Source organism: Vombatus ursinus, unplaced genomic scaffold, assembly GCF_900497805.2.
Source record: "Vombatus ursinus unplaced genomic scaffold, bare-nosed wombat genome assembly UNPS02014798.1, whole genome shotgun sequence".
In the NCBI taxonomy this organism is placed as follows: domain Eukaryota; kingdom Metazoa; phylum Chordata; class Mammalia; order Diprotodontia; family Vombatidae; genus Vombatus; species Vombatus ursinus.
This window is the reverse complement of record NW_020954576.1, coordinates 12741629-12768502: the sequence shown is the minus strand read 5'-3', so window position 1 is coordinate 12768502 and position 26874 is coordinate 12741629. Positions and strand designations below refer to the sequence as shown.

Genomic DNA, 26874 nt, shown 5'->3' with positions numbered 1-26874 from the left:
CTGATACAATAATCTTCCTGACACACTGCTCTGATCATGTGATTTCTTTATCCAAAAAACCTAAGTGGTTCCCTCTGAAGAATAAAGCACAGAGATAGGCATTTTTATTCACTTCATTTCCCACCTTGCTGATATCCTGGATTTCATGATCTCCAGAAACTCATCATTCTGCAAGATGAAATCAATTCTGAAACTCACATGAAATCAGCACCCTTTGCTCCTAGGGTTGCCCTCTGCTTGGAGAGAGTGAGGGAAGGAAGTGGATATCTGGGAGTTTCTCTCAGACCATATGTTTGAGAGGCCACCCAGAGAATTTACACCTTATCATTTGCCATCCTACTGATGTCTTGGATTTCATGATCTTCAGAAACTCATCCTTCTGTAAAGTGAATTCAACTCTAATTCACACCTCCTCAGATCATTTCTCACCCTGGCTACAGGACTTTATCATGGTTCCACTACTGGGTACCATATGTGTTGCCTTCTCCCATTAGATAATGAGTTCCTTGAGGGTAGGAACTGTTTTATATCAATTTTTGTTTTCATTGGGCTTAGCACAGTGCCTAGCACATAGTAGGAGCTTACTAAATGTTTACTGACTCACTCTAACTCACAGCCTATGATCTGTTTTGCTTGATTATATTTATTTGTTACAAGGGAGACTTTATTTGACTGATGAGAGTCGGTGAGTATTGAGAGTAATGCACAAAAAGAAGACAACAAAGAGAGTTAATATACATTAAAAATTACACATATGAGAGCAAAGTTTGGAAAAGGTGACACAGATAAGCAGGATAACTTCATTAATTGGATGTTAAATCTAATACACATTTTAAAGAACCCAAACTATATAAAACAGTTCATAATTTTATATGTAGTTATTTTTTCTACTCTTCCTGGTACAGTAAAATATTCATATTTGCTAAGAACAATAAAAATAATTTTTTAAAAGCATAAACTCCTAATTCAAGGACTCAAGTCCTACCTCTAGCCCCCAAGTGTGGCTCCAATCTGCTAGTTACACCTTATTGTTTACTACTTCCCTTCAGGAACACTGTTTTAGCCAAACCAGATTATTCTGCCTCTCCCATTTTACCCTCCCTTTTTATATCTATTCTTTGGTTTAGGTTCCCTTTCACCCAGGCCTGGAATCAACTTTGTCCCATTGCTTTCTTCAAGGAAAAACTCAGATATCACCTCCTCCACCAAGGCTTCCCCACTCTCAAGCCCCTTCTCAATCTGAATTTATCAGTTTCCTCTTGAAATTTCTCATAGTAGTTTTCTATGTATTTGTGACACTACCTCTCATATCATTGTGTTCTCCACACCTCTATCCCCCAGAAATCAAGGTCTATGTCTTATGTTTATTTATCTAACATGCAGCTTCAAATACAGTAAGTGCTTAATAAATGATCTCTTAAGGCTAAATGCAATCACCTTTTCTTAGGCCTCATTCTTCTTGGCCTCTTTGTAGTTTTTTAGATTATCTCATTTCTTCCTGGATATGTTCTTTTTTGGGGTTCTGTGATATTGTTCTTCCTAGTTCTACTTCTACCTGTCTGACAACTCCCTTTTGGTATCCTTTGATTGATCATCTAGCACATCCTGCTGCCTAACTGGGAGTCTCTTCCAAGACTCGTTCTAGATTTTCTTTCTTTTCTCTATACCCTCTCTTTAAGTGATCTCAGCAGCACTAACCTATTTTTCTAGCCCTGTTTCATATCACCTTTCTCCTTCCCACCTTACTCTATATTCTAGTCAAATAGACTTACTCTTCTTTATGCAAAACAATTCATCTTCTACCTGGTGGCTTCGCATATGCAATCCTACAGGTTTGAAATGTTCTGCCACTTCAACTCTACCTTTTGGAATACCTAGGTACCACTTCCTACAAAAAGCCTATCCTGATTCTATCCTTGGTTAAAGTTCTACCCCACCTTAAATTACTCTGCATTTACTTATGTAAGTATGTACTATGCACCCATTAGAATGTAATTCTTTGAAGGTAGGAATTGTTTCCTTTTTAGTCTTTATATGCTTAGCAACTAACATGGTGACCTGCACATAACAGGACCTTAATGAATGTTTATTGAACTGAAGTGGAAGCCACTTTTAATTTCAACATTTATTTCTTTTTTTAGAAGCCTAACTACATGAAATAAACTTACTTTCTTCAATGTGATATATCATGTATGTTATACTTTTAAAATGTTTAAAGAAAAATGATGATTGATTGAAAGAAGGTATTTTCTTACCTACATGACTGCATTAGGCCAGCAAGGCTCTGAAAGAAGCCCACATCCTTTTTTTCCTTGAGGTAGTCAAGCATTTTCTACAACAAACACATAAACCACATACTCACTGAATATAAAACAAAATTTTTGATCATTTTGACCAATGTAGATGAATATACCTTGCATATGAAGAATATTAATAATATCTTTGCAATGGAATACTGTCAGATAAGTTAAAGCAAGATAGCAATAAATTCATATGCACATGAGTGAATGAATGCGCCATGAAACAGTGAAGTTGTTTTTCCATGAACACCATAAACATCAGTGAAATAAGATATTTTTCCCTACCCTCAGAACAATCTGGAATAAAGTTTTTAAGATTCTAGAACAAATAAATCACAGAGGGGCCTGTTTGGAGATGACTCCAAAAAAGATTAGTAAAATAAAAATGGTTTCTAAAAACAGCACTATAATTTGAAAATTGCAAATACTTCTAATTAGTACCATATTTAGAAATTCAGTTCCCTCTATTTTCACCCCTATAAAGTATCACATCATTCAACGATGGAAATTGTTTTAATGCATTCTTAGAATGATGTTCTGAATCAGGAAACAAAAACATCAATTGTATTAATACTTCAACAATGTATGTGTTACATTTTTATCTCAGTTTACTATCACACTGCATAGGGAAACTATAAATAAAATATTTCAGTTATTAAAATTTTAAAAGATCACAGTATATTGAAAACAAGTTCACTCAAAAATTATGACCAACTCTTCTATGGGGGTAAAGATCCATCACACCTCTAAATTTCTTGGGAGAAATATAGTGCATTGGAAAGAGCGCTAGATTTGCAATCAAAGGACCCGAATTTGAATTCTAGCTTTGCAATGTAGTACCTATGTAACCCTAAGTGCAAGTCACTTAATCTCTATTATCCACAGCATCTTTAGCCATCAAATGAGGGGGCTGGACTAGATGACCTTTAAATATCCTTCAAGTTCTAAATCTATGATCCCATGACAATAAATAAGAAAATAATAACTCTCCTAAACAATGTTAGGTCAGACACTTAAACTATCTTAGTAGACTTAAGTACGGCCATCTACAGGAAATTTTCCTGATCCCCCCCAACCACTACTGCCCATTCTTCCTAATTAATAACTTTATATATATGTATATATATAAAATGTTCTATATGTACATATATATTACATAATTATTGTATATATATATTCTGTACATATCCATATATCAATTGTATGTATATTTATTGTCCATGTATATATAAATGCATGCATATTCTCTCTATACTCATTTGTATATAAAAAAAATGTACACATCTCCTCCAGAAGAACATAAACCCCTTGAAAGCTGGGATAGTATCCTTCTTTGTATTTGTATTCCCAGCACCTAGCAGACAGTAGGTACTTAATAAATGTTTGTTAAATGGTGATTAAGTAGAAATCTACCTCTACCAATTAATGTTTTATAAAAAGTCCCTTGTGGATATAAGACCACTTACTAGGCCTAGAGGACAAAGAAATGTGCCTTAACTACTTATTAATACAATAAGGTTGTAGAATCTTAATCTCTGGAGTAAAAGAACAGACTAGATTAGATGGGTCTCTCAGGGTACCTTATAAACTACGTTTTTGTGATTCTACAGACTCACTAGGACAGTCTTCAAATAAGAGAACAGAAGGCCTGCATGTAACTAAATATATAATATAGGAAACATGAGACATTATCTTTATTAAAATCAGGGAGAGAAACAGGATGGTTTATTCTGAGTATAAGAACCACAGGATCATGGAAGCATAGACCTATAGGTGGAAGGAGCTTCAGAACCAAAAAGAAATGGCTGGCAACACTGTGAGGATCTATAAGAAAGGAAATTAAGAATGCCATCATCTGTGAAATATATTCACAGTGAAAATTTCCATGGTGGTTCTTTTGCAAGGAGGAGATGATTTTCCTGAAAGTCAGCCACTAAAGAACTCTTAAATCCCCTAGTTTTTAGAGAATAGCATATAAATGGTTTCATTATTAATTTCTGCAGGCCCTCTGAAGCTGTGCAATTTGATTTTGATTAGGCAGCAAGCATTTATTAAGAGTTTACTATTTGGCAGGTACTATGCTAAACACTAAGGATATAACGAATGGCTAAAAGAGTATTGCCCTCAGAGAAATGCCTTTTCAGAAGTCCATTTTAAAAAGTGAATCATTTTTTTTTTGAGAATTATTTATTCCTATCATTTCACCACTTATCCACTGGGATGAGGAATTTGTTATTACGTTTATAAAAATCACTATTTTTGATTGCTTCTATTTCTTGTTTGGTGTGTGTTTGTGTATATGTGTGTGTATGTTCAACTTGGGTTTTGGCACTATCAAAAAGATTTGAAGATAACCATTTACAATAAAGTATGGTTACATACCCTTCATTCGTACTTTTTCATCTTAATTTCCTTTTAGATTTTGGACCTTTTTTCCTTCAAGTAAATTCTTTTATTATTTTGCCAAATTCTAAAAAGTAGTCTCTTGATAATTTCATTGGAATGGTACTACATTTGTAATTTAATCTAGATACTACTGTCATTTTTATTACATTGACATGACCAAACTGAGAACAGTTATTTTCAACAGTATTTTAAATCTGCTTTTATTTTTGTCATGGATATTTAGTATTTGTATTAAATAAATCTTTTGTGTGTTGCTAGGTTACTTCCCAGATACGTAATGCATTTTGTGGTTATTTTGAATGCAATTTCTCATTACCTTTTCTTTTTTTCCTTCTTTTTTTTTCCTTTGTTAGTATTGCCCAAACATGCTGATGATTTTTGTGGATCATAGCATATTCTGGACAGCTATAAAATAACTTCCTCATATTCCATAAGCAAGCCAGGTTCTTAAAGAGTTAGTTCCCTGTTTTCACATTAACCCTAGTTCAGATACACAATGCAGGCATTAGCAGAGTTATATAAATGCAAGATATAATAAGAAAAAAAACTTAATTGAAACAAATTAGTCACATGGGTATGAAAATGCAATGACATCTTTACAACCAAAGTAGTTAATTTGCAATCATATTCTTAGGTTGAAATACATGATATGAAATGCATGATAAGAAAGGAAGCTTTCAACTGTGAAAAAGAAATATTTTTTAATTTTAAAATTTCTCTGACAAGAGATCATCCAGAAATATGAGCAACTAAAAAAATAGATAGGATCAAGAGACATTCTCCGATGGACAAGCAGTCAAATAACATTAAAAAAAGCAATTCTCAAAAGAATGGTAAATTATTAACAACAATATGAAAGGATGCTTCAAATAACTAACAAAAGAAACACAAATTAAAAAGAAAACTCTTGAGGTTCTCCCTCATGCCAAGAGAACCAGCAAAGGTGACAAAAGATGGGAAGAGTGAATGGTGGTGGGGCTATGGAAAGACAGTTTCATGAATGTACTACTTCTGGAGTCATGAACTGCTTCATCCATTCTGTAAAGTAATTTGGAATTTTTGCTTTAAAAATGATTAAACTACCCATGCCCTGTGTATGGCCCAGAGGTCCCACTGTATCCTCCAAAATGGTCAAAGGTGGAAAAAGAAGTTCCACCAAAAAATTCATAGAATTACTATTTATGGGAACAAAGAACTAGAAAAAAGGAGATGCCTATTGATTGGAAAATAGCTAAACAAATGATGTTACATGAACGGGATAGAAAATTACTGCAGCATAAAAATGATGAATATGAAGAATTCAGAGGAGCATGAGAAGTTATATGATGAAATCAGTGTCAAGTGAGCAGACCCAGGAAAATAATCTATAAAATGACTACAACAATGGAAATAGAAAGAACAACAAACAGAATATTGTGTAATTGATGAGGAAATATTCTCTCCCTCCTTTATAGAAGTTAGGGATTCCTAGCGTGGAACATTTAATATACTGTCAAATTCAGTTAATGTGATCATTCATGTTATTTATTTATTGCTTTTTAAAAAATTTGTTTAAAGAGAAGACTCACTGAGTAGAGGGGAGAGAGATATCTGATAATGAAAATGTAAAAACAAATGATATCAATGCAAATAAAATGAAAAGAAATGCAGTATTTAAATTGATGTCACTAACTAAAAGTCACTAAAAGTGGCTTGGGGCTAGCCATTTTAAAAATTCAGTATATTACATATATATTCAGGTAAGTTTACCCTTATTAAGGTGATTTTAACTCTACTATTTACTTAAAAGCACCTAACTCTCACTATTAGCAAGGAAGATGAAAAGTGGGAGAATCTGACTTTATAATATTAATGTATCATGTAGTAACAAGGCATATATCACTTCAAAATTTATGAAGTATCTTAAATACATTAAGTATCTCATTAGATTCTTATATCCTTGCAAAGTAGGTACAAGTATTTTATAAATGAGAACTGAGACCCAGAAGAGTTAAATGAATTGGTCAGGTCATAGTATCAGAGATATTTTTTGAATCAGGTCTTCCTGATTGTCCTCTTTACTAAATTTCTTATTATATATTCTATTTATTTAGAACACTACATACATAGTTACTAATGCTATACTAACTAGACTATGGTAAAATTAGAAAGATTTTAAGAATTTACCTGTTGTACTGTAGAATTTCCCCCATTTAAGATGGCAATTCCAAGCTTCAGGGTAGCAACTACCATTGGTCCAGTTCCACCTTAAAAATATAAAGGCATTATTTTCTAGATCACTTCAAGTCTATTGTACTAATTTATCCTGACTACACACATGCACTACCAACTAGAGTTTATTTATATAATTATTATTGTTCTTTTATGTTACCTTATTGACCAGAAATGACAATAATAATACCATAGTAATATTCAACAAAATACAACTAGCACTGCCTTACATGTTTGTTTACAGAATAGAAGTGGTCTAACTTCTTCAATAAAAGAAAAAAATATGTATTGTCAAACTTTGATGTCAGCTTCTCTGTTTGCAAAATAAACTCCACATGGTATCCTACCTAGGGGCAGCAAAAAACTATCTAGAAAAGATTTTTAAAAATACAGTTGATTTGGCTTAAAGGACTGACTTATTTTTAAAATAATAGTAGCCTAAAGCCTTGGATTATAAAACTGAACACATTTGATGAAATAATTTTTAAAGTAATATGTACGGAATAAGAATTTGTTATAAAGATTTTTTAAAAGTCAGATCATTATGAAGATCCACTTAAACTGGCAGATCTTAAAAATTAAGTTAATTGAACCCTATGGCATATTAATATTTTAATTTTATTCATACTCATATCAGAAATAAGATCTTCTCCATAACTATGTAATTACTTTTTAATCGAAAATTATTTTTTAAAATAATTTGCATCATGAGTACAATGCAAAAAAATGGCCAGTGAGGGATGAGTTCTTAGAGCACGTTGACACCTTGTACTAATGCACATGGAGACTTGGTGAATGTGTTTCCATTTGTTTCTAGGCATACTTAATAGAGGAGCCACTTACCTCCCCACGTCAGTGCATGCTAGTTTCCTCATTAAACTAACATGATGGTTACTAACATTAATCACGCAAGAATCCTACACATATCAACATGTTTAAAGATCTGACCACACAGATCTATAAGAGAACTTTGGGTGAGGATTTTTTTTTTTGGTGGGGCAATTAGGGTTAAGTGACTTGCCCAGAGTCACACAGCTAATGAGTACTATGTGTCTGAGGCCAGATTTGAACTCAGGTTCTCCTGACCCCAGAGCTGGTGCTCTATCCTCTGTGCCACCTCACTGCCCCAAACTTTGGGTAATGAAAAATACTGGCATCAAGAATTGTTATTTCTATGTTCAGTTTGTTAAGGGAGTAATTTAACTCTATAATTCTCTACATATCCAAAACAACTCTTCACCCTGAAACCCACTCTTCCTCCTAATTTCTCTGTTTCCATCTATCAAAGGCACCACCTTTGATTCCTCTACTAGGTTTACAACCTAGGAGTCATCCTTGACTTTTTATTCTCTCCTACTTTGCATATCCAATCCATTGCCAAGTCTTGTTGATTACATCTCCTGAGCATCTCTCACAACTGTTCCCTTCTCTCTACTTAAACCACAACAATCTTAGTCTAGGTATTCATCACTTCTTGCCTGGACTACCGCAATAGCTTCTCAATTGGGCTTCCTATATTCAGCTTCTCCCCTCTCCAATCTAGCCTCCACATTGCTGCCAAACTGATATTCCTAAAGCTTAAGTTTGACCACATCACTGGATTTCCTTTGCCTCTAGAACATAATAACATATGGATTTTATCTGGAATATATCTGGAATTTAAAGGCCTTCATAATCTGGCTCTGGCCTATCTTTCCAAGTTGATGACACATTCCTCCTTTTTAAACACTATGTGCTCCATCCCAACTATCCTGTCCTATATAAATAGTACATTCCAACCCCAGCCTCTGGACCTTTTGCCTCAGCTATGCTTCATACCGGTGATGCCCTACCTCTTCCCTTATACTTCTTGGAATCCTTAGTTCCCTTCAAAGCCCAGTTTAAGGATCATCTCCTTCAAGGGGCCCTTTCTGATTTCCCCTTAGATGTCTTCTCCTAAAATACTATGTATTTATTTTGTTTATAGCCTATATTTAATTTTCTGTGAATGTATTGTATTCCTCTGGCATAAAGTGAGCTTTTTGAGGGCAAGTATGAACGTACTTTTCAATTTCTATCCCCATGCCTGGCACATAGTTGACTTTTAAAAAATACTTGTTAGTGGACATAATGGACAGATTTCAAAATGTTGAGATCAGGTTTTTTCAGTAAGAGTTCTGAGGGAAGATCTTTACAAATGAGGGAAAAGGGAAAATGAGCTAAATGATGAAAGTTGAAATTTGATAAATAGTAGCCTATAATGCCCATTAAAAGAATCATTTTGTGGACATAAATAAGTAATTTACATAAAGAGATCATAATGGGGGGAAAAGGCTATTAAAGGTCAGCCTTTTGCAAGTCCTTACCTTTGCTGGCACTGATTGTCTGTAGCACCATTTCGGCAGCCCCTCTGTCATGTAATCGCGCTTGCTGGTATAGGAGCTTTTGCTTTTCCATTTCTTTTTCCTGAACACAAATCCCAATCATTTATGTTGTGGTCATCAGTGAACATTAAAAGATGTCTAAAGACCATAATTTTTAAAGTCATCTCTTCATGTATGGGCTCTATGACAACGTTATGAACCATTTCAACACAAACAATGTTACTGAACAGATACCAACATATTCAACTCATTTTTTCCCCTTTTTTACTTTTCTCAATATACTTTTAGTGCTGGTTTATTAGGATGGATTTTCTCAATTGTGAATTGTTCGATCAGTCCAAAGCATATATCACAGTTTTGTAGTACTTCATTAAACTTGCACTTTTTGAATTGTATTTTTGTGCATTTATTTTTCACATTTTTAGTAATTTCCCATGACATGACCATAACTTGATACTGCTCAGCAAATGACTCGAGTTGCAAGTTGTCACTGAATCACAGAAAAGCTTAATCTGAGACATCTTGGAGTTTAACCAAAATTGAAAGCTAATATAAAAAAGAGGTAGATTTCAACTAAGTAGTGTACTTATCATACTGATCACCCCAATCACATTGATCCCCAAAGAATAAAGAATGCAATGTGCCTTTATATTTTGCATTCTCTGGTGGTAATAAACGATACTGCATGGCGCTGCTGGAGCAATGATTGAAGTTTGTTCTTTTCCATTTAAACTACCACTGAAAACATAAAGAAGAAAATAAAAATAAAATATAAAGGCACAGCAAGTTCAAGACTAGTATGATCATTCACTTGAGCAATCCAGCTCGCTGGAGAATTGAGACGGGACTAAGCAGTATAAGTTGCAAAATGAAAGTTGCATAGAGCCCTTTGACAGCGAGTCCATCAGAATGGCGTGGTAGAAAAGCTTAGTCAATGGGACATGAAACAATCAATTAGTATCATGTCCAAAAACACAACGGCCAAAACATATATGACCTAAGAGCAGGAACAGCTGCAGCAGAAGTAGCCAGAGTGACAGCTTTGCTGCCATAAACTTTCCATCCAAAGTACGGAAAATAGACACTGGAAGATGGAAGAGGTTTAAAAAATGAAGGCTTGCTAGTTACATAATATGAAAAATAAAGTAAACTAAAAGGAGGGGGGAAATAAATGGGCTCAAACAAATGAAAAAAGAAACCTTTAAATCAAAAGCAACCAACACAGACATTTATGCTGTTACCAGAGAGTTCTCGCCGAGGCTGGCAAATTTGTTTCTTAAATCTTTGATAATATCGTGCTGCGAAAACAAAATTGATCAGGTTTTTTTTTTCACACTACAGTTAGCGCTCCTGTGGTTAATTTTTATTTTTTTCTTAAGTTATGTGATAGGCCTAAATGGAAGCATAGAAAAGAAAAAAAAGGCAGCTTTGCTTTATATGTAGCCATGCTAACATCTAAAAGGTTTGCCTTCATGTTTAAACCTCTTCCTGTGAAGTCAAAAAACAAAACGAAAACAAAACCACACACACATACACAAAATTATATTGTTATTACAACACAGTTTCAGGAAAACTGAAAGAAAACCCTTTTGTCTGCTCTTCAGGTGCTGCTTAAAACTGATGAGCAACATTTGATTCTTCTTTTTAGACCCAACAATCTTTTATTCTCTTTCCACTGCTAGAGCTGCTTACAGTGTTTGCTTCCAGCTTAAATGACTCATGTTTTGTTAAAGAAGAGCTTCTCAATAAAAGAGTGGTAAGAAAATACATGAACACAAACACCATATCATCACTACCAGCAAAAGAATCAAGGGATGAGAAGGGATGTAGGTAGAGAAAGGGCCAGTTCCTGTGCTGACAGAAGAGAACAAATCAAGATAGCCTTCAGGTTGACTTGACAAACAACCACCAAATATGGGCATAGTTGAGTAGAAATGCTCAAAGACAGAACAACTCAGATTCCTGGTCTCCTCCACATTAGCTTAATGGGACAAAGTACATTGACTGTAAACACCGTTTGTAGATTCTATTTATCGCTTTGTATATACAGCACCTAGCATTGAGGTAATTTATGTATACTTTTCTGGAAGACAAAAAGACTCACTTGAATAAGCATCCAGGCAAGAGGTATATTGAGTGAGATCTGTCAGGTCAATCTTATTCCTATTGTACACTATTAATGGCCACATTTTTAGATTGAGTGGCAATCAGCAATTCTTTGCTAGTGCATCATTTTCTCTAAGAATTACCTAGTCTATTTCATAGAATCCCTTATTACTGAAAAGTATGTCATAACTTTAAAGTCTTGAAAACCTTATAAAAAGGTTTAGGATAATAAATGGGAACTAAGCAGAAGAGAATAAGATTCCTTGTACTTTAGGGTTTAAGAGCCAGGGGAAAAATACAATTTACTGCAGAAGTATTTCCATTTTTCTTTCTAGTTCATGATTTTTCCTAGCAAATTTCAGGAAAGTGCTATAATTTTGGTATCTTAGGTGAATGATTTAATTTTTTAAAAGAGTTACTATAATCAGAATAACATCCAGGATATTGTAGAGTAACTGTCAAATAGAAACAGATAGTTGATGTTTAAAGAAATCATTCTATGGAGGTAGTTTTTATTTATTTATTTTTTATTTAGGGTAGCTCTTGATTTGTGAAAGGCAGCATGGCATAGTGGAAAGATGACCTTGGAGTCTGAAAGACTTTGGCTCAAGTACTGCCTCTTATATATACTGTGTGATCCTGGACAAAAAACTTAACTTCTCACTACCACAATCAATTTTCTAAAATTACGACTTGCAAGGCATGTACCAAATTTTATTGGTAGTAGGATTTCTTCACTAATTCTCTTTATCAATTAAATCATAGATTTGGTTAAAAACAGAAAAAGCACACCAAAGTGTAAGAAGTAGCTTTTATTTAGAGATTCAGTTTATCTGAATTTCAATATGATCTCAAATTAAAATGACCACTTGGTTATTCTATACCTGGGAATTGTGCCAGGGTTATAGAAGAAAGGAAGCAGTTTGAAAAAAACAAAGTTAATTTAAATTTATCCCCAAAGAATATGATTTTAGAAAGTGAGAGAATTAAGAATCATTAGATGTTATCACAAATAGGTTGTGATGAAGCTCTCAAGAACAGATGCATTTATCAGTGAGACAAAAGATGTGATCTGAATATATGAATTAGAAATACTAATCAAAAGACAGTTTCTTTTTAGAGTAACAAGTTTGCAATCAAATCTCCATCTAATATTTTGTGAGTGTATCTCAAGCTATTGGCATTAAAAGAGTGAAACAAAGTAAGACATTTCTCAACAAAGAGCATAGTCCTTTTGCATCTTTAATAGTTTGCCTAAAGTTAAGACCAAGAAGAGAGAAAAAAACAAGCATAAATAACAATGGTCCTTTATTTCTTGGTGGTCAAAGAGTTTTTTCTAATCCTATTTTCCGGAGTAGAGAAGGTTATGTATATATTAAACTAGAGCTTTTTTGACCAATACAGTAGATTTCTTCTTTCTGAAAGGACACTCTTCAATATTTTCTAGAATTTACAAGTGGCAACTACAGCTAAAGGCTGATGATTTGAATTTGACCAGTTATGGTTCCTATAGGGTCCAATAATCTTCAGTATAGTTGTTTTCAAGTCTTCCACTTTTGCTGAGAAAAATATCATCTTATTTACTTTAAGATCTCTACTAGATGTTTTAAAGAAGCAAGCTGTGAATGCACTTTCATGAAATGAATTATATATTTTTAAATCCAAGGGGAAATAATGTTTTAAAATAAAAATGTTATTTTATTTGACATGTTTTTAAAGGACTCACAATATATTAGAGATATAGAGGAAATTTGTACAGAATGAATTTTTTACTTACTAAACAGCATAATAAAAAGATACTGACAGAAAACTGAATTTGATAATTACATGCAAGAAAGATGGAAGGCAATAAAGTTGCAAGAACTTGCTAATGATACTGATTCAGATCATTAATGTATAAAACAAACAAGAGATTTGGATATTCTATAGTGCTATAGACACTAAAAATCTAGGCTTTTCTAATATGTTACTTCTATGTGGTAAATGAAATTACGTCTACTTTACGTCGTGGAGAAAACAATTATGTTGTCCTATTTATTCAATACTCTGAATATACATAGTAAGTAATTTATAAATTAATGGTGAATTGATTGCATGGAAGTATCTTACAATGTTAATAGCTTTTGCAGAAGTAATCTAAAGAAAACCAAATTACAGGTGATATAGTAGTTGGTAGTTTTGTCATACAAGAAGATGCAAAAGCAACCACAACATCAATAATCCTTTTGGATAGATTCAATTTTTAGTCAATGAGCTCTTTAGAAGAAAATACATACAATTACAAGTTACACTGATTAAAATATTTTTAGTTTGATGTTCAACAAATTTTATTTTCATATTCCAACATAGCAATTTCTCCTTGTGCTCTACTCTTCAATACCACTAAAATTTTTCTACACTTTCATTTCTCAATATTCGAAAAGACATCTTTATAAATTATCAACTTGAAATTGTTCAAATCTAGTATGGAGATTTCTTAAGCTTTTAACAATTATAATAACTGGAATCTTAGATGTTCACTTCACATGATATCTCACTTGCCATCATAATGCAGTATCTTTATCCAAATTTTCTGTGTTAAAATATGGTAGCAAGTAATTACTAATAGGCTGTCATGAACAATAAAAGTATAAGAAGAAATAAACCTATTAAAGGAAAGAGGGAAGGGAGGTGAAGGGAACAAGTATTCATTTATGAAGTGCCTATTATATACCAGACACAGTGCAAAGCAGTTGATAAGCACTATCTTTTTTGATTTGATTGAAGATTCATAAGATTAAATCATCAAAGGGTGGAATGGATTTTCTATATTATATCTTTCTACATTAATTAGAATATAGAAATGTGATCAGATATTATGAACAATTACGTTTCTGCAGCAATGCTTGTGGAACATTTAGCTTATTTTCAATTACTTAAAAATTACATTAAAAAGAGGATATGCAGCTAAGATGAAACCGTTTTTATAACTGAAGATCTTGTTGACAGATTCTACAGTACTAAACTACCAAAAGAATGGATCAAGGTGGAACAGTGGATAGTGTGGAGCCTAAAGTCAGGAAGACTCATCTCCCTGAGTTCAAAACCAGCCTCAGATACTTACTAGCTGTGTGAACCCTGGGCAAGTAGCTTAATCTTGTTTGCCTCAGTTTTCTCATCTGTAAAATGAGCTGAAGAAGGAAATGGCAAACCAGTCCAGTATTTTTGCCAAGAAAATCCTAAATGAGGTCATGAAGAGTTGGACACAACTAAAATGACTGAACAACATAAAATGACAAAAAATGCTAAGTCACATTCTTGAGGGTAGCCAACAATATCCACCAGTGTGACATATTGCACACTGCATGCATTTTCAGACTTTCTCAATCACTTTGGTGATTCTCCTCCCCTCCTCCGCCCCTTTCTTTAAAAATATTCATTATTACATGTGATTCCCACTTGGTATGGGAAAGTGATACTGGGGGGAAATTTTGTGATGTAAAAAATAAGATATACAAATAAAACTTATTTTATGAAAGAAAATATATAACAAGTATTAAATAATATAATAAAGAAAATATCTACTTTACATTTCCTTTCATAAGAAATATATAATATATATATATATATACACACCCACATACACATAATATATATAATGTGTATATATGTATATGCATATGTGTAGGCAAAATAGAGAACAGAAAATAGGATGGCTAACCAGAGTGACAGACAGGATATAGTAAAGAAAATGTTCTCATATAGAGGTTAAAGAAAAAAGAAAAAAAATGTGTACATATCCAACAACAATTTTGAATAATTTTGGTCAAGAAAGAGGCTGTAAAAATTGGCATCTTGGATATCAGGTAGCTACAATTAAGGGAACTGTATCATACTCTTGCAGCAAAAATCTCCATCACTGTTTTTGTAGTGGAAAGGAGATAGTTATTTTTTCCTCTCAAATATGACTTATTTGTAAATGATCTGTGAAAGTGAATGGAAGGATAAAAAAAGCTTCTGTTGCGTTACCAACTTTTTCATAGTCATAAGTGCCATTTCAGAATTTATTTGAAGAGGAAAACTTTTCTTGTGTGCAACTGATCACAAATATATTCTTGAATTAAAAAATACATTAGACATTACCCAGTCCAAATCCCTCATTTTAAAAATGAGGAAGTTGAGTCCCAGAGTGATTAGTCAAGTTGGCCAAGGTCAAAAAGAGATTAAATAGAAGAGCTTGGATTAAAATTTAGGTTTCCTGAATCATACCGTGCTTTTTTTTAACTATATCATGATGAAAAGACTATCTCTGCATGCAATATATTCCTACTTTTGAAAAGGAAAAGGGAGCTTAATTAAATGTAGTTAATATGACAACTATATGCTTCAACTAGGGTTATTATACCACACAAAATAAACATAACTATATTTAAATACATATATTGTTATGTGGTTTAATATCTATATCTATATTTACTTTTGCTTACAATTTCAAAATGTGCTCTATACATCCCAAAATACTGACAACATCAATTCTCTGATTTTTATGAGATAAACCTAAAGATGAAAGTTTGGGTACTGATTGGGGGTTGGGAAGTGAAGGAGGACATCATAATCCTTCCATTCTGAGTGCCTCACAGCCATATGTTTGATACTTACATATAGAGTTTGGGCCAAGGAAAGTCATAGTCACACTGTATTTTTCCCTGGTCTGACCACATCTGGAGTATTATGTTGAGTTTTGGGCAACATATTTGAAAAAAAGAAGAAAAAAACTGAGAGATGCTATAGGATGTACAGAGTGCAACCAGGACAGTGATGAGCCTGGAGATCTTATCATATGAGCATAAATTATAGGAATGGTCGATATTTAAACTGGAGGAAAGAAGATTTAAGGGGCCAATGCAGCTGTTTTCAAGTATCTGAAAGAGGATTATGTGGAAAGATTTGTATTGCTTGGCTGCAGAAGACAGAACTAGGAGCAATGGGCAAAAGGTGCTGAGAGTGAAATATAATTTTTTAAGGGAAAACTTTCTAACAATTAAAATTCTTCCAAAGTATAATTAATTTCCTGGGGAGGTAGTAGGTTCCTCTTTACTAAAGGTTTTTGAGAAGATGCTAGGTGACCAACCACTTGGCAGGCATGTTGTGGAGAAGGCTCTAGTTTACTAGGTATTGGTTTGAGGTTTGTTTGCTTTTTTTTTTTAATTCTGAGATTCTCTGATACCTTTTATGTCACACCATGCCTGCTTATATTCAATAAGACACCAATTAATGAGGGAATCTCACCATAAGAATGAATTCTATCATCAATGAAAATAATTCTACCTTTAAATATGTGCCTTTCCCTTAAAGACGAAGAAAAGCCTTGATTAGAATATTACTGTGTAGTTTACATATTTTTATGATCATGGAATTAAGAGCTGGAAGAAGTCTTAGAAATTATCTAATCTAACTCCCTCATTTAACAAATAAGGACATGTAAAAGGGCCAAGAGATGTTTAGTAATTTGCTTAACATCCCAAAGGTAATAATCATAAATTAGGTAGGATTCAAACCCAAGTGTCTGACTCAAAATCCAATGTTTTTGAAGGTAGACAAGCTATCTGCCAAATGTGGGCCCTGTTTCTAAATTCATGATTATTATCCATCAGTAAGATTCTGAGAACTTTATGAAGCTTCCAAATATATTAGGATATAAAATGAAATCAAACAGCAGATATTAATATTCAATTTTCACACAAAAAAACAACCCATGACTGGAAAGCTGGCTATCCAAAACACAAACAAAGGGCATTTTTCACATGTTCATACTATCTATTGTTTAAAAATTTGTTCACTATTCAAAAAATATCTATTGAATGCCAACTACATAGAAAACATTGTTCTAGGCAATATAAGGGCATATAAAAACGAATGAAGTACAGCCCATCACCTCAAGGAGCTTAAAATCCGGTAGGAGAGAGAAGTCACATACAAAATAACTCTTGACACAAGACACATTCTTAGTACGTAATAGTAATTTTTAAAAAGTGTTATGAGAGTTCTAAGAACAACTCATGCATGACTGCAGTACTCAGAACATCTAAGAGAACCAGGGAAGACTTCATGTAGAAAGAGGGAACTGAACCAGGACTTGAAGGACATTGAGAACTTCAAAAGGAGGGAAATTTACTAAACATCAATGAGAAGTAGAAACCATCAAAAGTGAATTATGAGTTATAGTTATCTATCTATAGAGTTTGAGTCTTCTGTTTCTTCTGCAGCTTCCCATTCTAATAGTTAGCATTTTGGTAGTCTAATATTTGTTTGATCTCATTGATGTAATAATAACAGTTACCATTTATATAGCATTTTAATGTGTGCAAAGTGCTTCATTTCATTTGAGCTTCAGAACAACTGAATAAGGATGGTATTATTACTATCACTATAATTTTATAGATGAGGAAATAGAGTCTGAGTGAGGTTAAGTTACATGCTAAGGGTAACAGAGCTATTGAATGTCTGAGGGGGGATTTGAATGTAGGTCTTCCTGACTCCAGGGTTTTATCAGCCAAGTAACCTAGTAGATAGTATCTTGAATTCAAAGGAAGACCTGTGTTCAAATAATGATTCTAGCATTTACTAGCTGTGTCCCTAGAAAAGTCCATTAAATTCTGTCAGATTCAGTTTACTCATAAAATGATAATAGCACCTATATCACACAGTTGTTGTGAGGATCAAATATGATCATGTATGTCAAGCACTTTGTAAACCATGAGGTATTATATTCATTATTATCTTGCCCTGTGCCACATGTTTGTGGGTACTGCATGCAGTGATTCAGACTGCAACCCACCCATTCCTTTTGCATATCCTGTAGGACTCCTGTCCACTGACCTTCAATAAATGTCACCCAATGCACTAGAACAAGGGTGGGGAACCTGCAGCCTTGTGGTCACATGTGGCCTTCTAGGTCCTTAAGTGCAGCCCTTTGACTGAGTCCAAACTTCACAGAACAAATGCCCTTAATAAAAGAATTTGTTCTATAAAAGTTGGACTTGGTCAAAAGGCTGCACCCAAGGACCTAGAAGGCCACATGTGGCCTCGAAGCTGTAGGTTCCTCACCCCTGCACTAGAACCTTTCTTGAATTCTCTTGACATTGTTTAGATACAAGTATAGCACAAATACTATCCGTTGGCTATCTCTCATTCTCTGTACATGATCAGACCATCTTTCCTGACTTCCCACCTCCGATAATAATAAATTTCTTCAATGATATCTATTACACTTTGGTGTGACAAATGTAATATGTTGCTATCTGCTCATACCTGATACATCTATCTTCACTGCACTTTAGATGATCATCAGTTTCATCTGTTTGGAGCTGGTAACATTGTGTAACTCAGCTATACAGCATCACCCAGAATAATACTGGTGTTAAAAAGATGGACCCTTGTTTTAAGAAGCAGCTTGGTATTCTTAAAAGTATTGGGAATTTTCCCAAATGCAATCCAAACTGTTCTCCAGCTCCTGTTTGGTTCTTGGCTCAACTCATTTTCTTTTTGCACTGTCTGTCCAAGATACCTGTACTGATGGAGGAACTATATAGGTTGTCTATCCAGCTATTTCAGCTTCAACAGCAGGTATTGTTCATGTACAGAACGCCTAAAATAGTCGTTAACAAGTTATCGATGAATGAACATTACTGTTTAACTGATGGGATGCATGTGAGAAGTGTATCTTAATTAAATGCCAAATGACAAGAAGTTATTTACACGTAGAATATTTAAGGAATGGGGGATTAGATTGGTTAAGGATGCACACATTGTGGAAGAGACTTATTGGTTCCAAACATTAAGGCATCATTGTGAAAGAGAGAGAATGTAATAAGACAATAACCATCAAATTATTTCTGTACACCGATAAGTTGTAATTTGTCGAATATACAGTTCGGCCGCCACTGCTTTTGGTTCAGCTTCTGTGACTTTCTCTAACATTTCTCATTCATATTTACTATTAAAACAACTGCCCAAGAGGAATTCCTTTTTAGGTCACCTCTTTTTAAAATTTCCCTGTATCTTGGTTAATGACAACTGCTGTACTATAAATGCAGATCAATCCTCATTCTCCTTGACCTCTCTGAAGCCTTTGATACTGCTGATTACCCTCCTTAAAATTCTTTTCTCTCTACGTTTTCAGGGCACTACCCTATCCTGGTTCTCTTCCTATCCATCTGACCACTCCTTCTCAGTCTCCTTTGTGGGATCTTCTTTCAGATCATGCTCTCTAACCCTAGGATGTCCCTTAGGATTCTGTCCTGGGCCCTCTTCTCTTCTCCCTCTATAAGGCTTCATTTGGTGATCTCATCAACTCCCATGGATTTAATTACCATCTCTATGCTGTCGATTCTTAAATCTACCTATCCTGCCCTAGCCTCTCTAATGACCTTCAATCTCACTTCTCCAACTGCCTTTCAGACATCTCAAACTTGGGGTCCCATAGACATTTTAAACTCAATATGTCTAAAACAGAACTAATTTTTACCCCTAAACTCTCCCCTGACAACCTTCCTTTTTACTGTGGAGGGTAACCATCCTCCCAACCCCTCAGGCTCACAAACAAGTTATCATCCTTGAGTCCTAATTATTTTTTTTGCCACCCATATCCAATCTGTCGCCAAAGCCTGTGGATATCACATTTACAACATCTTTTAAATACCCCACCTTCTCCCCTTTGACACTATCACCACTCTGGCGTAGGCCCTCATCACCTCATTCCTGGATTACTACAAAAGTCTATTGGTGGGTCTATCAAACCAAGTCTCTCTCAACTCCAATCTATCTCTCATTCAGCTACCAAAAACGTCTCCCTTAAAGCCTAAGTCCAACCACGTCACTCCCTGTACTCAATAAACTCCAATGGCTACCGATTACTTCCAGGATCAAATACAAAATCTTTTTTGCAGTATTCAAAGCCCTTCATCATCTAGCTCCCTCCTAACCTTTCCAGTCTTCTTATACCTTACTACCAGACATACACTCCTTGATCTAGTGACAATGTCCTCCTGGCTGTTTCATAAAAAAGATACTCCAGCTCTTGGCCCTGGGCATTTTCTCTGAGTGTCTCACATGCCTAGAATGCTCTCTTTCCTCATGTCCCCCTACTAGTTTCCCTGGCTTCCTTTAAGTCCTAATTAAAATTCCATCTTTTACTTTTAATTAAAATATACTTATCAACCACTCTTAATTCAAGTGCCTTTCCTCTTTAAATTATTTCCTATTTAGCTTGTTTGTACATATTGTTTACTTGTTGCTTCTCCCATTAGACTATGAGTAGGTATTGTCTGTTTGCTTCTTTTCTGCATTGTCAGTGCTTAGCACAGTGCCTGGCACATAGTAGGTGCTTAATAAATGTTTAGTGACTGAGTGAAGATTTATGAGACAGGCTTAGGTTCACTGGTTTTTGGAAGTAAAAAGACAAAGATTATCAGTAGAACATAACCAAATAATAGCAACTATTAATTATATCCCATTTATAATAAATAACTATATTATAAGACATATAGTTCTTTCCAGAACTCATTAATAGAATGTAACATAATAGTAGCAAAGAATTTTGGGTAGCTACATGATTTAATAATATCCATTCATTTTGAAGAAAACAACTGGGAAAAGTAGTTAGTAGGTATCAGCTTGATAAAATAGAAACCTAATTTTTTTTTGTTTTTCAACCAATTATATTAGTGTTATGTAGCCTAAAAGAACAGTTTTGTATTTTTTAACTTGGCCCTATGATTTTGTTGGTATAATCATCTGGCAAGTGGAAATGTTCTGTATAATGAAGTATTTGTGTAGGGGCAGCAAGGTGGCTCAGCAGATAGAGTGCTGGACCTGGAGTCAGGAAGACTCTTCTTCGTGAGTTCAAATCTGACCTCAAACACTTACTAGCTGTGCGACCCTGAGAAAGTAACTTAATCTTGTTTGCCTCAGTTTCCTCATTTGTAAAATGAGCTGGAGAAGGAAATGGCAAACCACTCCAGTATCTTTGCCAAGAAAACCCCAAATAATATCATGAAGATTCAGACACAACTGAAGTGACTGAACAACAAGCAGAGCACTGAGAGGTTATCTAACTTGCTCAAAGCCACACAACCCAGATCATCTTTATTGTTGCTTTTTGGATACACCTGCCTATCCTAGCTCCTATGAATAATTAAAAAATAACAAAATCACAGTTGCCAAAATCGGCGATTCTGGACTGAGAATTTGCCTCTTGACAGAACTTGCAAAAAAGTGGTATTGCAAAAGTTTTGCACAAATACCACTTTGGATTATGGAGACCTGGAATGCTCTTTCTGAAACAGTCATTACAATCAGTACTTTTTAAAATTTACATGTTAGGATATCATTAAGATGACATTTCATTGAAAAAGTGAACTCCTATCTACTTTCAGCAACATTATCAACTATCTACTCTGTTTTCTCATATCTAGAATTGTGTCAAATAATATCAAGGAAGATGAAGCCAGATGAAGCATGAATCTGATGATGTCAAAAGACAGAATCATTTTTCTTGGCAAATAAAATCCTGAGGCATTACCGTGCCCATCAAAACTCTGAACCATGAATCCTCCAGATAACAAGAATGCACTATTCTAAACCAGATGAGAGATAATGATAAGACAAGTTGTGTCACTGCCACAAACTTGGGAAAAGATTTTCAAGAACTTTTTCTATAAATGCATCCAAGATGTTGGGTCTAACAAAGGTAAATGTCACAAGAAACTGAAACTCAGACCCAGACAAATACACATAGATATATATTTTTTTTACCTTGCTGCGCTGGGATCCTGTGACCTTAAGGAAGGGTGAGGACAAGAAGCAAAATAGCAATAAACAAGTGTCCACAAAATTGTTCTGAAGACAACTGATAGACCATACATGATGTGCACTTCAGACAATGTCATTTGCTGCTTGAATTTTTTAAAAATAAAATTTACTTTATTCTCCAATCAATAAAGATGGACTCAAAGTTAGCACATTTCTTGGATAAAAAGGCAAGATATTAATTTTATGTGTGGGTTTTTTGAGTCAGTAACTTTACTTATTTTCACATTTTTTTAATCATTTGTCTCAGCACTGCAGAGATGTGTGTGTGTGTGTATATATATATATATATACATATATATATATACAGTTATTATAAGAAGGCTCAATACCAGAAAAGTTATTCAGTGTTTAAAAATATTTTTTAGTGAGTCCACTGTGTTTTGATAATTATTTCTGGTTGCTGACATATTTTCAAACTACTATTTCAAAACTTAGACATATAAATGAAGTGATAGAGAAATAAATTAATTTGATCTTGTTTCTTTGTACTGGTTTCTTAAAACAAAATTTCTGAATGGAAATAAAACCAATAGTTGAGAAGAATGACAGTTAGCAAAAAGTAATTCTTCTCATTTGAAAAGAAACAATGTTCTATAAATGTAGGGTGGATAATTACCTGCCTCTCTAAGGTAAAGCAACTGATTAATAATCATAGAGTTTCAAAAATATGTATTTGTTGACAGGATATGTAAATACAAGAACTGTTATGATAAATATTAGAAAAATGAAGTACTAAGAAAATAGGCACCCCTGCCTCATGCATGCAAACTGCACCATGTGCGATTATCTACATATGTACAAGGAATGAGTGGTCTGACTGGCAGTAATCAAAACTGGTCAAAATCTTCAATCTTGTGACTTTTGAAAATTCAGGAAAAAATCATTATTAAAAATGTCCTTAGGTTTTGCATTAAAGCTTAAGCCAAAATAATAAGCATGAATAATTAAAGGTATAACAATAAAGCCCAGCAATGCTTCTGATCCAGTACAACCTTCCCTTATTAAATTTGTATTAGGATTTCATGGGGAAATATTTCCCAAGTAACAAAACATTTGAGAGTTCAATAGAAGTACTAGTATCTCTGAGGTTCCTGGGAAACACTCATTCTGAACATATGGGTTTTATTTTGCTCTTCTATTCTGTCTTCTCCCGCCACCCCTCATCCTTTGCCCCCTTCTGTAAATGTTAGGACTCAAATTTGTCAATTCAGCTTCTGACATGCGGTTCATTGACACAATAAGCTGCAGGAAGCATGAAGCAAGAAACTTAAATGTCAGTTACAAGCTATGAAATAATGTTTCCAAGTAAAAAAAGAAAACAAAAAATGCCACTCTTACTTCAAAACTCTTAACTTCTTCTTCTCCATCGTCATCTTCCTCATCATGACAGCTCTGATAAGACATTTAAAAAAAGACAAAATTATTGTGCAGCAGGAAGGTTTAGGATAAGTAAAGTTTTACATGCTATCACATATGATACAATGTATTATGTGCTTAGCATATTATTATATAATTATTATTGTTAATAATACTCCTACATTGAAATTATGATAGTACCAAATTAACTATGATATCAAATTAAGTAATAATAACAACAGGAATTTGTTTGGTGCTATATTTCAACTGGAATGACAATAATGATAATAGGAATATTTCTGCAAATATTATATTGAATGTAAATTTATGATTTAAAATGCAGAAAACATTTAACAAGTGTTTTACAAAATTTAGGTGTAACATTTTGGTTTATGCAATTTGTAGCTAGCATAGAGGGCAGGTAGGTGGCACAGTGGATACAGCACTGGGCCTAGACACAGGAAGACCTGAGTTCAAATCCAGCCTCAGACACGTATCAGCTGTATGACCTTGGGCAAGTCACTTAACCCTATTTGCTTCAGTTTCCTCATCTGTAAAAAGAGCTGGAGAAGAAAATGGTAAATCACTCCAGTATCTTTGCCAAGAAAACCTCAAACGACATCATGAAGAATCGAACATGACTGAAATAACTGAACAACAACAAAAAAAGCTGGCATATATTATATTGTATATATTTAACTTAATATAGTTGTTTTGTTCAAAGTTAGCTGTAATTACTTAAGAGCAAAGACTATGCCCTCTTTTTTCTTGTTTTCACACTACAATGAAGGTATTTTTTAAATCAGTATCAACATATTAGAAGATGGAAGAATGTGACATCTAGGAGGAAGAGGAGAAAAAGGATCTTTGCACCAATGAAGCTATATAATAAGCTCAAGTATCTTCCTCTAGAAGCAAGGTCCGGACATTCTGAAGAAGACACAAACTTCCACACCCACAGAAAGATTAAGAAGGATCTACAGGTGTTATTAGTATTGAAGAGATGCCTCAATTTGTGTCACAGGAAGAAGAGCTGGACCGTGTGCTACCTAGCTCTCTACTGAGAGATATGAAGATAGCTCTGTGTCTAGTGAATAACATTACTATAAGGAAGATTTTCCCTAGGAACTTTATCAGGAATGTGACAGCCTCGAAAGACTTAAACTTGATAACTTCTGGTAAAGTAGGGGAGTTATAAAAAGAAACCTAGGAAGAATCTTTAGGTGTTACTAAATTCCAACTAGGAAACTTAACGACATAGGAGACACAAGTGATTATTTTCTATCACTGCTACCAAGTTAAGATTAGGACCTTCTGAAGAGAAAGACTGATATGGGAAAGGAATAGTTCATTAAAATGACAAATGGAATTTAGCTTTCTAAAAAATGGTTTCAGATAAAGAAATGATGGATTTTCTCTCCAAGGACTAAGTGCATCCAATTCAGGCCAAGAAGATTATCTGCTAATCTGATCTGAGAGGAGGGGGCTGGGGTTTACAATGAAATTGAAGATTGAAGTAAAACACTTTCAAAATCATACTACAATAAGAAATAGGCAGTAAAAAAGAAAAAAAATAGCAGTGAAAAGGTTCAGTAATTCACAGGAAACAAGAATGATTGAGTGAAAAAGCATTTATTAAGCACTTGCTATGAGCCAAGTACTGTGCTATGGACTAGGAATTTAAATTAAAAAATCAAGATAGTTTTTGTTCTCAAGGAATTTGTACTAGTCTAATTGGAGAAGACAACCCAAAAGAGAGAGTCAGCAACAGGACCCATGAAAGATTTCAAACTCCCAAGAGTGAAGCAGCAGAGTAGATGGTAGGTTGAGGAGTCCTTAGTGTTTATTAGTAGTTCAAGTAACAGTGCTAGGGTCTGGAGGGCATAGAATCAGGACGTATGGTAAGGTCTGGTGGTTCTCCATCTCACTGGAAGGAAAAGAACTAGTGAATTTATCTCATTCATCTTGTGAGTAGTCAAGCAGCCCAATAACCAGGTGTAAGAGGGGCAGAAATAATCCTCATGACTCAGGTTAAAAAAAAATTACTGCTTTTGAAGCCAAAGGATCTGGATTCTAATCCAGATTAAAACTACGCTATAGTTCTAATAGCTATGCCACACTATTTGTGTGACCTTGGTCAAATTACATAATCTCCTTGAGTCTCAGTTTCCTCATACTTGTAAAATAAAGGAGTTGAACTGGATTAATTTCATGGACTCTTCCATCTCTAGGTCTATGATGATATTAACTTATATCTATAAATAAATGAATACAATACAATAAGCAAAATGAACTATCAATTTAAATGAAAAGGAATTTATGACCTCACAGTACCATGAAAACTTTATTATATGGGAATGTGCTAATGGAAAAGTATGTCTGATTCAAAAGGAGATAGTATAGGAGAGAGATAGTGTAGTATTGTATAATGACAATATAAATAATTTCATGAACTTCAGGAAGGATACTCAAGGGAGAGTTCATGAGTAAAGGTAAGAGAGAGCAATGGAAGCAATATCAAAGTAAAAGTATATTAAGGATCACCTGATCAGAGGGAAGAAGGGGACCAGGAGTTCCAGATGTATATACTAAAATGGATACAGAGGTAGAATATAGTTGTGACAGGGTATTTCAACTTCAACTATAAGAACATCTGCTGCGTAAGTAAAAACTCCTGTGCTAGAAATCTCTCTCTGTTAAAAGCAGGGCATTTGAGTAATTCTTGATATGTTATAATTATTTAATATTTTACAAGGTAGGGCAAGCAGAAAGTTGAACTATTATTACAGTGATATGACAGGACAGGGGTAGGAAATTTATCAACAAGCTGACATTTCAAAAGTACAAAAAAGAAAATATTCTATTTATTTAAAAAAAGATGTATGACCACCAGAGGTCTGGGAATTGAGAAAAAAATTAGAAAAGAGTGGCATAGTCCTGTGATAATTACATTAGTTGGAAAATCAAGAGTAAATTTAATACTTGTAATAAAGGCAATAAAAGGGTATCTTTTAGTCACATTGAAGGCAGTAAAAAGGAACGAGGGACACTAGAACTGATGCCTAGGGGATTATGAGATAATGGACATCAGAGAAATGGCATTTTCTTAATTCACCAAGCATTTACTAAGCACACACTATGCATGGGCATTTCTAGGAACACAAAGATATATACCAAAGCATATATGCAAAGATATATGCCAAAGCAAATAATCTTCAGATTGAGAAAGCTAGAAAAACTAGAAATAGAAACCCAAGATTAGTGAAGAGAAACAAAAGAGG

At 34.1% G+C, this 26874-nt stretch overlaps 1 protein-coding gene across 1 annotated transcript in view; it reads right to left on the bottom strand.

Annotated features, from left to right (window-relative positions):
• Window positions 1-26874, bottom strand: part of LOC114050041 (ryanodine receptor 2) — an 811539-nt gene that overhangs the window by 99271 nt on the left and 685394 nt on the right. The window contains exons 80-84 of the mRNA XM_027871576.1: window positions 23576-23629; window positions 22181-22204; window positions 9263-9362; window positions 6873-6952; window positions 2256-2332 (exon numbers count right to left, since the gene is read on the bottom strand). Of these exons, the coding sequence (XP_027727377.1) occupies window positions 2256-2332; window positions 6873-6952; window positions 9263-9362; window positions 22181-22204; window positions 23576-23629 (335 nt within the window). The remainder of the gene's footprint in view (window positions 1-2255; window positions 2333-6872; window positions 6953-9262; window positions 9363-22180; window positions 22205-23575; window positions 23630-26874) is intronic.